A 16,981-nucleotide genomic window follows, 5' to 3' on the forward strand; every position below is an offset into this window, starting at 1 on the left:
AAAATACCAAGTAAGCCACACATGTTGCTGTGTACGTATTATGTTGTTATACTAAGTCAAAGTTAAACAAATTAATCTTTACTTATATATAAAAGACACTTTGTCTGTGTGTGCATCCATGTTGTAGTTCGTTCCCTATGGACTCAAAATGACTCGGCTGATTTTTAAATTTCACATAAATGTACTTTATGTGTTTGAGAGTGTTCTTAGATGGGTTTGTAACAAAATGCCTTCTATAAATATCAAAAATCGATAATCAAAAATATCCAATTAAAAAAGAAACGTTTTGATTTTTACCAAAACATCAAAAAGAGTTGAGAAGTTTTATCACCGTAAGCAGAAGGACCAGAAATATAAAATCAACAGTAGGTTTTCTGATAAGTTCAAAATGAATGTTTCCGTTCAGAGCACAACTAAACCAGGTTCAGTAATTTTGGCAAAAGTTTTCATGCTCCGAGTTCCTTCCCCCCTCAACCGTACATTCATGGTGTTTGGTTTGGTTGTAGAATAATATTGTTTTTTTTGTTTTTGGCTTTGCAGAACATGATTGAGTTTTGCAAAGAAAAAGAAAAACAATAGCAATGATAAAAACAATGATAAGTGTCAAAATAGCAATTATGAAGAAAATACTGAACAAACCTTTCGTTATTCCTCATGTAAGAGTCGCAAAGGCCAACAACTCACCACCAGGGCTCAAGACAAGTGCCTTACAAAAAAAAACTCCTTAACAAACACGCAATCACAGAAGGAGATGCTCTAGACCAGTTTTACGATGCGCAAAACAACAGGTTGCTAAAGCTATGATTCGCATTCAAACTGTGATCATCTTTGGGTGTGTTTTCAGTGAAAGCCATCTTATGCTATACTGCATCTTCAAAAAATAACTTGGACTCAATTCAGATGATTATACTGAATTGCTGCGTATTGTCGCCAAGTGTTGAATGGAGAAGGTGGTTGTTAGAAGGTCATGCATGTGGCAGCAGGACTCAGCTCCATATCACACCTGCAGGAAAACTCAAAAGTGGTTGAACACTTCCACGACTTTACGAGTCTTAACATTTGTTCCCTCCTCCACTAGTTTGTAATCCTATGAATTATCGAACGTGGGTTGTAGTTCAGAAAGACACCAACCGTACAATCTGCAACACCAAGGACGAGCTGATTGGCAGAATAAAACTGATCTGGAGATTTCTCTCATAAAGGTCACATGCTGCATGTTCTGGTTCTGCATGAAGGCTATGATAGAGATAGTTAAAGGCACCTTTGTCAAGTGTACTGTATTCAATAAAATTACCCACTAAGAGATGAACTAATCAATTATTGGTTTAGATATGTTTTTTTGGCACTTGTACAGTTTAGTCAAGAAATTAAAAAATGAAAATATCGAAAAAAGGTTATATTGTACGAATCCGTTTTGGACTGAAGATCTCTGAAAAAAAAAATTTCATTTAATTTGATTGAGTAGTTTTTTTTTTACAGCGCAAAAACACGTTCTTATGAGAGCACGTTGAAGTCAGCCATTGTGAAATTTGCTGAACCTGAACAACATGCCACGGGGAGATAACTCAATGTAAAGCGCCGACACTCCCTCCTCATCTTTAATACTAGTTTTTCTTCCTAAAAATCAAACCTTTTGCTCGGTATCATAAAAAATTGTTTTTTCGCTGTAAAAAAAAAAATACTACTCGATCAAATTAAGTGAATTTTTTTTCGGAGATCTTCGTTCTATAATGGATACATGCAATATAACCTTTTTTTGATATTTTCATTTTTTAATGTCTTGACTAAACTGCACAAGTACCGTTTTTTTTATTTCGTTTCTAGAACATAGCAAATTTATCTTGAACATTATTTATATCAATACACAGAACCACTAATTTATTAATATTTATGAATCGTTACTCTTTGATTATGCATGCATACATTTTTTAAGCATTACGTTCGGTGTCAAGCAGAAGCAGCAGTCCATCAGTTCTTAAGCAGACATCTACGTACATTCAGACAGAAAGGGTAAGGAGGGAAGAAGGATGATGGAAAAGGACAAAATATGATCCAAGTGAAATGCATACAGACGATGGGAATCCCAAGTAAGTCTCACTTGTTGCTGTGTGCTGAAGTGAAAAACGTATTATATTCTTATATTTAATCAAAGCTAATAAACAAATTAATCTTTACTCATACATAAAAAACACTTTGTGTGTGTGTGAGTTTGTTCCCTATGAACTCAGAAATGACTGAGCCGATTTTTTGGAAATTTCACACAAATGTACTTTGCGTCTGAGAGTGTTCGTAGATACGTTTTGTATCGCAAATCGATAATCGAAAACATCCGATTAAAGATGGAACAGTCCAATTTTTACTAAAACATCAAAAATGCATTTGCGAAGTTTTATCATCACACAAACAGAAGGACCTAACATATAAAGTTAACAGTAGGTTCTCTGATAAGGCAGGGGCATGTTCAAATTGAAAGTTTCCGTTTAAAGCATGACTGAACCATGATGCTTGACTTTTGCATTTTAAACTTTAATTCAAGCAATTATATAAATAAAAATAATTTTATAAAATCAACAGCAGGTTCTCTACAGTGCAATGTAGACTACAATGTATTGTGGACTAAGTCAGTGTGGAGAAACATGTGAAGCTTTCACCTGGTGCAACGCGGTGGGTCTCCAACTAAAGCAGGCAATCAATCGATTTGATTGAAAAATGGGCGATGACACCGATTTCGACAATAAAAATATTGGAAGTGTGGAACATTTGTTGATCCTCATTCAATCCCGGGCAAGGTTGGGTCTCCCTGCTAGTAATTAGATAAAATCATAATTAAAATCTATATTTTAGTGGAATATTACAAGGATAATCTAAACTTAAACGTTAGTTGAAGGGAAGTCATTTGTGTGGCAGCAGAACTCTGCTCTGTCATACATCCAGAAAACCAATGGACTATTGTATGTGGAGCTCAGTTGAAAAAACACTAACAATTAAGAGAACCGTCTTATGAAAAACAACAATCTCATCAATAAACATTCAATTAAGAAATATTTAATGTTTGCATAAAATGATGGATGGGTGGGGAATAAGTTAATTTACTTCAGTTAATTACAATTTGCAGCTAATTAGAACAATCAAAATTGAATTTTATTTTAACCATAACTCAATCACAGAACTAAAGAATATTTTAACATTTATTTTGTGTCATTAAAGTGTATAGGACAAAAGTCCTAAGCAAACAAACGTCAACAAATTCAGTTTTAGCATAAAAGTCATTTGTGTGGCAGCAGAACTCTGCTCTCGGTTATACATCCAGAAAATCCATCGACTATTATGTGTGGAGCAGAAAACCATTCTGCGTGAATGTCGCTAAAAGTAAAGTTAATAATACATACTCTGCGTGTTGTTTTTGTAAACCCAGACAATCTAGGTGGCACAGGCATGTCGGTATGCAACTAAGAATCTGGATGACGACAGTGAAACTGGCATAGGGCCAACCACTTCCCTAGACAAATTTATAATTAAAGGATACTCTAACTTAACATCTAAATCTGACCCCCAAGATCGCCATGGGCATGGAATATGTGCCTACATTAAAGATGGCTTTCCATGTGGTACGGATATCTCCAGAGAAGACCCTAATTTACCTTATATGTGCTTCCGGGTTGCACTAGCTTACACCACAGCATTTATATTTGCCCTCTATCGCCCCCACAACAGTGGGGTTACTATCTTTAAGAGCATATCTGAGAAAATTGACCACATCCTGTGTGCTCATCCTTTGGCTAACATTCACATTTGCGGTGACTTCAATGTCCATAATGTGGAATGGCTGACCCACTCAAATAAAACTGATGACGAGGGGAGGTTCTGTCATGATTTTGCCACTGCCTATGACCTCACTCAGATTGTTCACGAACCCACCTGTGTGCCCGATACTACTGGTCAGTATGCAAGCCTTCTAGACCTTTTCCTCACAACTTCCCCTGAGCTATGCTCATGTTCCGTTCTATCTCCTCTGGGATCCTCCAACCACTCTGTTGTAGAAGTTAAGATAAAAATGAAATGTAATAAGTCTTCAGATGTACCTCTCCACCGTACTGTATATCGATACTCTATGGCTGACTGGGATAGCTTCCGTACATTCATATCTGACCTACCTCTGCATTCCATGTTTAAAAAGGATGTGTGCTCTATAGTATCAGACCTGACCGAATGGTTAATTGTAGGCATAGACCGATTCATACCATCAAAAATATTCCAACAAAAACCTACCAGCCAGCCATGGTTCTCCCCAGAATGTGCTGCTGCCATCGCGCACAGAAATCACTTTTTCCATAGCTACCAACATAATAGATGTACTGAGACTAAAGCTGCTTTCAGGACTGCCAGCAACCACTGTAAAAGAGTAATAAAAAATGCAAGAGAGCTATATGCTCAATTCGTTAAATCCAAGGTAGCTGAGCAGCGGCTTGGTTCTCACCAGTTCTGGCAAATAGCAAACAGGATCTTGAACAGAAGTGTGCGTTTTATCCCAACTATCATCAATGGACCTCAGGTCATCTCGTCAGCATCAGACAAGGCCAGACTATTTGCCAAGAACTTTGCAGTTAATTCTACCCTATGCGACAAAGGCCATCAACTCCCCGTATTTCCTCCTATGACAGACAACATGCTATGCAACATAAAAATATCTGTGCATGAGGTCGCCAAGCTAATCAAGAACCTAGATTCCAGTAAAGCAACTGGCCCTGATGACATTCCAGTTATAGTGCTGAAAAAGCTCCAACCAGAAATTGCTCTCATACTTACAAAACTGTTTAAACGTTGCCTTAAGGAGAAGTGCTTTCCAACACCCTGGAAAACCTCATCAGTATGCCCTGTATTTAAGAATTCAGGTGAAAAGTTATCTCCCTCTCAGTACAGACCAATAAGTCCTGTGTGTCATGTGTAAGTTGTTGGAATCCATATTAAATAAAGAAGTAGTCAACCACCTCAACAGAAACAATCTTCTTAGTGACATGCAATATGGTTTCCGCTCTGCAAGATCTACAGCAGATGTGCTAATGGTTATATCTCATAGGATTAGTGAATCTCTTGACAAAGGCTTCCTTTCCGGGGCAATTGCTCTTGACATATCGAAGGCCTTCCATAAGGTATGGCATAAGGGCCCACTTCACAAGATTTCTAGCTACGGTATAACTGGAAATGTTTTCTCAATCATTAAATCAGTTCTATCTGATAGGTTTATAAGAGTAGTGGTTGATGGGCAGAAATCAGAGGCCCACAGTATTAATGCTGGAGTCCCTCAGGGGTCCATCCTGGGCCAAACTCTCTTCCTGATCTACATCAACGATCTCCCAAAATACATACTTAAATCATTCGTTGACATCTATACTGATGACACGACCATCTATGGCAACACATCAAAGGCCGTAAATGACAAAGTTCTCTCTAATTCTCTCTCCTCTGATCTTGAGCACATGGTACAATGGGGGAAGAGGTGACTGGTCACTTTTAATGCATCCAAAACCAAGCTTCTATCTTTACATCATCAATGCTCTGATCCCCATCTGGCATCAATTGAAATGGATGGCTCTTGTCTTGAAGAGGCTCCATGTTTAGACAAGCTTCTGGGTTTGACCTTTACTCCTGATCTGAAATGGAACACGTACATCATGTCTGTTGCCAAGGACGCTGGGAATATAGTGGGATTCTTCTACCGCTCCAGAAGATATCTCACTACTGATGCAATTCTCTATCTGTATAAAAGCCAGGTACGTCCAAGGATGGAGTACTGCTGCCACATCTGGGCAGGAGCTGCTAAAAACAGCCTATCCTGCCTTGACAGAGTACAAAATAAACTTTGTGGTTTAGTGGGGGATGCTCTTTTCTCTTCCCTGCAGCCTCTCTCCCCCAGAAGAGACGTTGTGAGCCTGTCTTTGTTTTATCGTTATTTCCATGGCAAGTGCTCGTCTGAGCTCCAATCTCTCGTCCCCCCTCGCCAATCTTCACGAGAAACACCCATTTGGCTGAAACTACTGTCAATAATTTTCCCCACTCTTTATCTGTGCCTAAATCCAAACGTAGATTCCATGAGCAGAGCTTCTTTCTCAGAAGTGCACGACTGTGGAACTCTCTTCCGTTTGCCTGTTTCCCACCTGACTACAACTTGGATGTCTTCAAGTCAAACATAAACAAATTCCTGATAAACCGCCCTCTTAAGTAAGACACACTATCAAATCTCCAATACTAATGATTACTACAATACTATCTCATTGATTACTGTACACGCAATAACCCTTATCTCTGAGTGGCCTCCGGGCCTTGATAAGTGGTGACCCCCATGTAAAAAAAAAAAAAAAAACTCATGTAGGATTTTGCTAAACTCTCAGGTTCATAGGTGGTCAGCATTCAACAGTGTAATCACAAATGGCTAGCTATCTCGTGCGACCTTGCTCAGAGATTGCCCGCATTCAAGACAACAGCAACATTTTATCCATCAAAGCAAAGACTCTTACAATAACCAAAGATTTCTAGTTAGATAGCTTCAATGTAATTTCTATCAGACATTTTGTGATAAGAAAGCAAGACTGACTTTATTTTATATAATAGATGAAGAAGAGAATCAACTTAACAAAAACAAAAAGAGATAAATCCAAGCCAACTAATTTACTCACTAGTAACCGTTGTCAGCTGCAATTCTAGGAATCAAATCAATTTTAATCAATTGTTTCTGCTTTGTTAGTAAAGCAATAAGTGTTTGAGCACTTTTCACGTCTCCTGTCGAAACGGCAACTTCTAATTGTTGAATCGTATTCTCCGTTGTCATTTCCAGGTCTTTCATTCTTGGGTCGACTTTTCAAAAGAATTAAATTCTTTCACGCCTTTCAGACTGAAAAAAAAAAATTAAAGAAAAACTTTATTTAATTTGGAAAATGAATGGGGAGCAACATATATATTGTTTTTGAAATATAATTATCCACTATATATATATTATATCTATAATATAAAGCTGTGTGTGTGTGTGTTTCTGGTCACGAATAGGCTCCTATATAGTTGACTATTTTAAAAAACTGATTACATATAATGATAGAAGATGTATCGAGACACAGGAATGGGTATGTTTGATCTGGCAGAACAGTGGTTCATTAAAATTGTGGGGTCTGCGTTCGCGCCTGATCCACAAAGTATGGAAATAAAAAAATTTAAAAAAAAAAACGTTTACATATGTTTTTGATATAGATGTACATAATAATACTTTGATAAGTATGTTTTAATTTAAATACGGATGGTATAATAAAATTGTGGGGTCTGCGTTCGCGCCTGGTCTCCATAGAATGAAAATAGGCACAAACTTTAATAAAGACTTTTCATATCTATCTGCGTAAGTATGCTTTAATAATTGTGTTTCAGTTTGAAGAAATATGGTATAATAAAATTATGGGGTGTTCGTTCACACCTGACCTCCATAGAATGGAAATATGTCACAAAGTTTAACAAGGTTTTTTTAATATAGATCCACAGAATATTGTGATGTGTTTTAGTGCGAACAGGTATGGTATAATAAATTATGGGGTTTATCTATTTTATTTTCATCATATTTTGCTTTGGTTTTGATACCCCCAAATTCGAAGATATCTCTTTACAAGCCTTCCTTTTCATAACCTATCATACTTTAATAAATCAGAGTCCATTTTCTGTAGGCTGTTTTTGAACCCAGTCAACGACAGGTACTTTTGCTAGTATATATATATATATAACATTAGTCACTGTCTCTTCTAATATTCTCATCCATATTTTTTCTTTCTGTTTCGGTCTTTATCTCCGTTTCTTTGCCTTTCTTTGTTTATTTGTTCCTGTTCTCTCTCTCTCTCGTTGCAACATGAACATACACACATATACTACATCTTAACCGTCTCTCTCACACTCTTTCTCTCTTTCATACACACACAAACACACTCCCCCTCATATCTAAATCTTTCTTTCTCTATCACACACAAGCACACTATTACAAACAAATACATAATCTCTCTAACATACACATGCATACACACACACTCTCTCTCCTTTTTCTGTCTGTCCGGATAAAACTCGGACAAACAAAGATACACTGACAAAATCCTTTACAAAAACATTTTTTCCACGATTCACCAATAAAAACCATTGTCAGGATACATTTAAAGAATGTCAGAGGTTACATTAGCCGAAACGTTATAAGAATAACAACCCAAGATGAGAACAGTAGTTCAAATAATACATAATATTAATCCTCATCTCAAAAATATTATATTAAATCAGTACAGATTCAAATTAATTTTAAAAAATGAAAATGACTGAACGCTCTTTTCATTTCATAAAGACATCAGACATTTTTAACCAACGACACTTGGTTCATTCAAAAATAAAAAAACAAAACAAAAAAAACATTATTTCCACCAATCACTATCGTCAAAATATATGTGAATAAGGTCAGAGGTTACACTGTAAGAAAATTGTAGTAGAGAGACACAAGCAGGTATAGTTCATCTATTCTGCAGTTGGCTTAGTCAATTTTTGTTGTGATGACAGGTGTCTATTGAAGGCAGTGTTCATCGAAGGCATTGTTCACTAAAAATTAAAATTTTAACTTCAGCAGGTTAGTACAGTCAAGGAAACAGGAAACAGAGAGAGAATTCCAAAGTCTAGCAATCTGAGAGAGGAACCTATTAGAGTAGAAGGCTTTCCAGCATTAAGGGACCTCAACAGTGAGGGGGTGCGATTTTGCTGCTTGTCATGTTAGTTGGAAGTATGTACGTCCTCTGGCAGATGTATGTGTAAAAGTGAGTCAAAATAAAATGTAGTTAATCTATAATAGAAATCTCCCGTCTGTTTAAATGTATGTATGTATGTATATATATTTGTATGTCTGCCTAAAATTTTTCAGAGAGGCAACAGATTTTCACAAGATCGGTATCATTTTGAAGCTCGACCCTTCAGACGAAAATATTGAAAAATTGGCTAAAAACGTTAATTCCAACACCCTCAACTGGGCACTTTTGTACAAGGAAAGGTCGCTTTTTTTTTGCCAATATTTTTGAGAGTTATCGTCTCTTTTCGATTGACTAGCCTTAATTTAAAACATTTCTGGTATGGCGATGGATGCAACGGCAAAGACGTAACTTTTTTATTTTCACATTCTTTTCATCCTTCGTAGTATGGATTCAAGCCTGCCTGCCTACTAACATTTTTTTTTTTGCTCAACGCACAGCTTCAAACACCCGGACAACACAGACACCAAGGCTAGTGTTATATATGTGAATCTTCCATTTCAGGCCTGGCATTTGTCTGAGGAGCTTATCAATGTCACATATCTGGATCTTTTCAGTTGATCCGTTTGCTGAAACGATTCGGACATTGTTCTTCTCACACTTTAATTCTGCATCCTGATTCATCACTCGCTCAAGTTTAAGTCAGTTAAAGTAGGTATCCCAAACCAAAATTTTATTTTCATTATATCTAAAAAAAATTAATGTGGTCATATAGATTTTTGTAAACCATAAACAAAAATACCAAATTTATTTTGGTAGCTCAATTAACCATCAAGTTATGATCGTTCAAAGTCTGTCGGAAAGTTGAAAATTTGCTATCATGGTCCAGAAGCTAAATTTCATAGTATAAAACTAAAAATGTAAGCTACTAACAAGTGAAAAATCCTTATAAATGTAATGTCATCTTGTGGTAAATGAAAATTAATACTAATGAAAGCAATAATTATTAGATGAAACCAATCTAAACACTAGGCAAAATCCCACTACCAACAGGAAAAAAGTGCAAATATGACACGAAAATGCAACTTTGACTGTTCATATCAATTTCATTTCAATAGCTAATGTATTGAATCTTCTTAGTATGATTGATTGAGATCAAGATAATATTTTCTTTAATTATAAATTGATAAAACCACTCAATTGTGGACCATGTAAAAGCAGTCGAACAGACAATTTGATAAAAAGGGCAAAAAAGGGTTAAAAAAAAAAATGAGTCAAAAGTATACGTTACTGAAATTGCTGTAAAAATGTAACCATTGGAGGTAGAAGCTTGAAACTTTGAAACTTTACTAATTTTTTTTTTTTTTTTTGATTAGCCAAATAAAGAATTTCATGAATAATGACCGTCGTCTATATAGACAATAAGTGCAATAGTCATATGTCATAGACTATTTGACCAAGATGGCCATCAAGGCAGTTCCTCACCCTCCCAATAGTGCAGATCTTGCTGCCTGTGACTTGTTTATTCCCTAAGCTTAAGGAAAACCTTAAAGGATGTCATTATGAGACAATTGAGAAGATAAAAGATGCTGTGACACAAGGTTCATTGGCACACTCGCACAAGAGGACTTCTATGGGGTCTTCCAGAAGTTGTTGGAACGGTACAACAAGTGCATTGCAGCCAGAGGAGATTACTTCGAAGGGGACTAGAGTTTCATGTGTGTGCTATCAATAAAAGTGAACATACAAAAAAATCTGGAAACATTGAAGGCAATTGTCGATGACTGTGATGGATGGTTGGGTGTTAGGAAGGAGATGCACATACAGAAATTTGACAAGTTGATTCTTCTCAGGGCCCAAATCGTCAATCAACTCCAATATCTATTTCCGGTTATTATATAACCATTTATGACCACCAGAAATGCCCCATCAGAGAGCATATAATCACATCCTAAGAGAGTTTTATTCAGCCACATCCTAAGAGTTTTATTCAATGATGTTTGTTTCACTGAATTGACCTGAATTTGGTTTGACTTGATTACACCTGTGTATACCTTTTGCCAAAAAGACTCTTCAAACATCCAACATTTAACTTTTTGACAACTGATCATACTTGTTGTTTCTTCAAATGCTAGTGACTGGTGACAAATTCATCATTCTTATTCAAATATCCTTTTGGTACATTTGATAATTATTTTATATTGTTTCTTGTATATTGTTACCAGGTGCAACTATCATTATCAAAACGAACTGCTGGTACACACAGCTTGAATATTTAACAGTATTATATGGTTGTCATCGATAAACAAAAAATTGTAGGCTAAAAATGAATCTTATTGCTTCTGAAACAAATATACACTCATCTGGCAGATGTAAAGAGTCCGTGTAGTGATACACAACAACATATGACATATAGATCTGTGCAACTGGACGAGAAGTCTCCACTCTGATAGGTCTCAATTTGTCAACTAGGCTCCAACCCATCTCATCGCTGCAATGTTACATCCGTGTGCCTGTTTTACAAGTATTTTAATGGAATGTGCTCTGATGAACTCATTGCACTTGTGTCCCCTCAATGTACATGTCCTTGACAAACCCGCTTAGCAACAAAATCACACCCCTTCACTATTAAGGTCCCTAAATGCCAGAAAGCTTTCTTCTCTAATAGCTTCTTCCCTCGAGCAACTAGATTTTGGAATTCTCTTCCTGCTACGTGCTTCCCTGACTGTACTGATATGCAAAAGTTCAAATGTAACGTAAACCAATATCTTGTTAATCTTTCTTAGGGATGATCCCAATTAGTAACCCTTTCCATCCAAATGGTGATATGCCTTGTTTGGGTTGCAGGTGAGTAAAAAAGAAAAAAAGTGTTGTTTGAATCAGTAGACATGATATTGTAAAAGTGATAATGACGTTGATGATGAAGTCATGATATCTGTGTCACTGGAATAACCATTTAGCAAGGCACTTTCCTTTTGAACTACTATCTATCTGGTCGGGTTCCTTGTCTAGACCAATGTGACTCTCTCTCCAGATTAATTAAAAAATAGGCGATTTCACCGATTTCAATGACAATAAAAGTATAGGAAGGTGGAACATTTGTTGATCCTTATTCAATCCTGGACAACATGGGGTCTCCCTGCTAGTATAGATATAAGGCACAACAGCAAAAATATACACAACAAATTCAGCAATTGACTAATATATATGAATGAGAAAATGACAATTTTCCTGGGGCAGATAATCAACTTCATTATAAATTCAAGATGGCCGCCATCACGATATGCAAATTTGTCAAATTTTACAATTTATTTCTACAATCCGACTTATATGCTACAAATGTTGCCATGCAATAAAATTCACAGCCATTTAAAAATATGCTTAAAAAATCGTTTGGACACACAATAAAAATTTCTATCTATCTGGTCAGGCTCCTTCCCAGACCAATGTGATTCTCTCTCTCTCTCTCTCTCTCTCTCTCTCTCTCATTAGCTGCCTCAGATAGTCAGGATTAGAGTTGGCATCATGTGCAATTTGCTGAATGCATATGGATCAAGATCATCCTATACTTGTGCGCCCGTGCCATGGAATCCACAGCAATACATTTTTCACCTCCTCTTGCTTGCTCCTCTAACAGTGATCGGCAAATCATAGACGTCACTCCCCGACTTCAATTACTGATTGTCATGATTAACAACACTACCCGAGAGCTTATCATTCAAACTCCTTGGCTAAACAATCACAGGCAACATGAATTGGAACAAATAAATTAAGAACATTCAAAAGCTTGCTGCAAAGAAGGTAGGGTTTCTCTATCATGCTGGAAAATAACACACACATGAGAATATCCTGTATCTCTACAAAACCACCATTTTTCCATGCATGGATTATTGTTGTCACATCTGGACTAGTGCATCTGCCACTAGTCTTGACCTCTTAGACAAGAACCAAAAAGGGTCTCCAATCTAATAGGTTCTGCATTATCAACAAAACTCAAACCTCTGCCCCATCATTGAAATGTTGCATCCCTGTGTGTCTTTTAAACATTACAAATTGAAGTCCGTCTTCTTCAAAACATTACAAATTGAAACCCGTCTTCTTCAAAACATTACAAATTGAAACCCGTCTTCTTCAAAACATTACAAATTGAAACCCGTCTTCTTCAAAACATTACAAATTGAAACCCGTCTTCTTCAAAACATTACAAATTGAAACCCGTCTTCTTCAAAACATTACAAATTGAAACCCGTCTTCTTCAAAACATTACAAATTGAAACCCGTCTTCTTCAAAACATTACAAATTGAAACCCGTCTTCTTCAAAACATTACAAATTGAAACCCGTCTTCTTCAAAACATTACAAATTGAAACCCGTCTTCTTCAAAACATTACAAATTGAAACCCGTCTTCTTCAAAACATTACAAATTGAAACCCGTCTTCTTCAAAACATTACAAATTGAAACCCGTCTTCTTCAAAACATTACAAATTGAAACCCGTCTTCTTCAAAACATTACAAATTGAAACCCGTCTTCTTCAAAACATTACAAATTGAAACCCGTCTTCTTCAAAACATTACAAATTGAAACCCGTCTTCTTCAAAACATTACAAATTGAAACCCGTCTTCTTCAAAACATTACAAATTGAAACCCGTCTTCTTCAAAACATTACAAATTGAAACCCGTCTTCTTCAAAACATTACAAATTGAAACCCGTCTTCTTCAAAACATTACAAATTGAAACCCGTCTTCTTCAAAACATTACAAATTGAAACCCGTCTTCTTCAAAACATTACAAATTGAAACCCATCTTCTTCAAAACAATTCATACCATCTAAAAAATTCCAACAAAAACCTAACAGCCAGCCATGGTTCTCCCCAGAATGTGCTGCTGCTATCGCGCACAGAAATCACTTTTTCCATAGCTACCAATGTAATAGATGCACTGAGACTAAAGCTGCTTTTAGGAATGCCAGCAACCACTGTAAAAGAGTAATAAAAAATGCAAGAGAGCTATATGCCCAGGCTGTTAATTCCAAAGTAGCTGATCAGCGGCTTGGTTCCCACCAGTTTTGGCAAATAACAAATAGGATCCTGAACAGAAGTGTGCGTTCTATCCCAACCATTATCAACGGACCAGGCGACATCTCCTCAGCTTCAGACAAGGCCAAACTATTTGCCAAGAACTTTGCAGCTAATTCTACCCTATGCGACGAAGGCCATCAACTCCCCATATTTCCTCCTATAACACAGAACACGCTAGGTAACATACAAATATCTGTACATGAGATCGCCAAGCTAATCCAGTATTGATTCCAGTAAAGCTACTGGCCCTGAGGGCATCCCAATTATAGTGTTAAAAAAGCTTCAACCAGAACTTGCTCCCATACTTACCAAACTGTTTAAGGAGAAGTGCTTTCCAACACCTTGGAAAACCTCATTAGTATGCCCTGTATTTAAGAACTCAGGTGATAAGTCATCTCCCTCTCAGTACAGACCAATAAGTCTCCTGTGTGTCATAAGTTGCTGTAATCCATATTAAATAGAGAAATAGTCAACCACCTCAGCAGAAATAACCTTCTTAGTGACACGCAATATGGTTTCCGTTCTGCAAGATCTACCGCAGATGTGCTAACGGTTATATTTCATAGGATTAGTGAATCTCTTGACAAAGGCTTCCTTTCCAGGGCAATTGCTCTTGACACATCAAAGGCTTTCAACAAGATATGACATAGAAGCCTACTTCACAAGATCTCCAGCTACGGTATAACTGGAAATGTTTTCTCAATCATTAAATCATTTCTCTCTGATAGGCTCATAAGAGTAGTGGCCGATGGACAAAAATCAGAGGCCTGCAGTATTAATGCTGGTGCCTCTCAAGGGTCCATCCTGGGCCAAACTCTCTTCCTGATCTACATCAATGATCTCCCTAAACACATACTTAAATCATTCGTTGACATCTATGCTGATGACACGACCATCTACGGCAACACATCAAAGGCTGTAAATGACGAAGCTCTCTCAGATTCTCTCTCCTCTGATCTCGAACGAGTGGTTCAGTGGGGGAAGACGTGGCTGGTTACCTTTAATGCATCTAAAACCAAACTCCTATCTTTACATCATCAACGCTCTGATCCCCATCTGGCATCAATTGAAATGGATGGCTCTCGTCTAGGAGAAGCCCCATGTTTTGACAAGCTTCTGGGCTTGACCTTTACTCCTGATCTGAAATGGAACACATACATCAAGTCTGTTTCCAAGGTCGCTGGAAAGATGGTGGGATCCCTCTACCGCTCCAGAAGATATCTCACTACTGATGCAATTCTCTATCTATATAAAAGCCAAATACTGCTGCCATATCAGGGCAGGAGCTGCTAAAAACAGTCTATCCTGCCTCGACAGAGTACAAAATAGACTTTGTGGCTTAGTGGGGGATGCCCTTTTCTCTACCCTGCAACCTCTCTCCCACAGAAGAGATGTTGCGAGCCTATCCTTGTTTTATCGTTATTTCCATGGCAGGTGCTCGTCTGAACTCCAATTTCTAGTCCCCCCTCGCTAATCTTTTACGAAAAACACCCGTCTAGCTGAATCCACTGTGAAAAATTTCCCCCACTCTTTATCTGTGCCTAAATCAAAATGTAGATTCCATGAACAAAGCTTCTTTCTTAGAACTGCACGCCTGTGGAACTCTGTTTCATCTGCCTGCTTCCCTCCTGACTACAACTTGGATGTCTTCAAACAAATTTAATTCTCTCCGACCGGCACTGCCATCCCCCCAATTTTTTTGTTGGTTTATAGTATTTGCGGGTGGTTATTCTGACAAAAATTATCAAGGTTAAATTTGGGGGCAAATATTTTGACACCCCTCCCACACACACAAAATGGGGTGTCTATTCCGAAAGCCGTTCTTAACATTGGGAGGTTAGGGGAGTTTTTTTTTTTTTTTTACATGGAGGTCACCACTTATCAAGGCCCGAAGGTCACTTAGGGATAAGGGTTATTGCAGTAATCAATGAGATAGTATTGTAGTAATCATGAGTATTGGGGATTTTGATAGAGTGTCTTACTTAAGGGGGCGGTTTGTCAGGAGTTTGTTTATGTTGGACTTGAAGATGTCCAAGTTGTAGTCAGGTGGGAAACAGGCAAGCGGCAGAGAGTTCCACTGGTGTGCAGTTCTAAGAAAGAAGCTTTGCTCATGGAATCTACGTTTGGATTTAGGCATAGATAAAGAGTGGGGAAAATAGTTGACAGTAGTTTCAGCCAGACGGGTGTTTCTTATGAAAGATTGGCGCGGGGGGACGAGGGATTGGAGCTCAGACGAGCACTTGCCATGGAAATAACGATAAAACAAAGACAGGTTCACAATGTCTCTTCTGTGGGAGAAAGGTTGCAGGGAAGAGAAAAGGGCATCACCCACTAAACCACAAAGTCTATTTTGTACTCTGTCAAGGCAGGATAGGCTGTTTTTAGCAGCTCCTGCCCAGATGTGGCAGCAGTACTCCATCCTTGGACGTACTTGGCTTTTATACAGATAGAGAATTGCATCAGTAGTGAGATGTCTTCTGGAGCGGTAGAAGGATCCCACCATTTTCCCAGCGTCCCTGGCAACAGATTTGATGTACGTGTTCCATTTCAGATCAGGAGTAAAGGTCAAACCCAGAAGCTTGTCAAAACATGGAGCCTCTTCAAGACAAGAGCCATCCATTTCAATTGATGCCAGATGGGGATCAGAGCGTTGATGATGTAAAGATAGAAGCTTGGTTTTGGATGCATTAAAAGTGACCAGCCACCTCTTCCCCCATTGTACCACGTGCTCAAAATCAGAGGAGAGAGAATTAGAGAGAACTTTGTCATTTACGGCCTTTGATGTGTTGCCATAGATTGTTGTGTCATCAGCATAGTTGATTCTGAAAGCCGTTCTTAACATGAAGAGGTTGGGTGTGTCTATTCCGAAAGCCGTTCTTAACATGAGTAGGTTGGGTTTGGCCAACAACAACAACCATACTTTCATTTTTTAAAGGGGGAGAGGGATGATTCCACTGGGCAACACCAGTTAACGGGTCCTGCTAGTATTTAAATAATTTAAGTTAATAATCTTGTAAAGAACACAATTTATCTTCTTTCACAGAAGAAATTCTGGTTATATGATCTTAAAATGCTATCTTGTTAGAAATGAGTAATCACCGTATGTTAAATTTATATGCGAAACTGATCTCTCACTCTAAATTCTAAAATAATT

At 37.6% G+C, this 16,981-nt stretch overlaps 1 protein-coding gene across 2 annotated transcripts in view; it reads right to left on the bottom strand.

Moving 5' to 3' along the window:
- The window catches only part of LOC145278102 (ranBP-type and C3HC4-type zinc finger-containing protein 1-like), an 84,519-nt gene that overhangs the window by 64,647 nt on the left and 2,891 nt on the right, over nucleotides 1–16,981 (bottom strand). For both annotated transcript variants that reach the window (XM_080130372.1, XM_080130371.1), the window contains exon 2: nucleotides 6,675–6,889. In XM_080130372.1, the coding sequence (XP_079986498.1) occupies nucleotides 6,675–6,841 (167 nt within the window). In that variant the 5' untranslated portion in view covers nucleotides 6,842–6,889. The remainder of the gene's footprint in view (nucleotides 1–6,674; nucleotides 6,890–16,981) is intronic.

The sequence above is a fragment of the Euprymna scolopes genome, chromosome 6 (assembly GCF_053919585.1).
Source record: "Euprymna scolopes isolate OS-2025 chromosome 6, ASM5391958v1, whole genome shotgun sequence".
NCBI classification, from domain to species: domain Eukaryota; kingdom Metazoa; phylum Mollusca; class Cephalopoda; order Sepiida; family Sepiolidae; genus Euprymna; species Euprymna scolopes.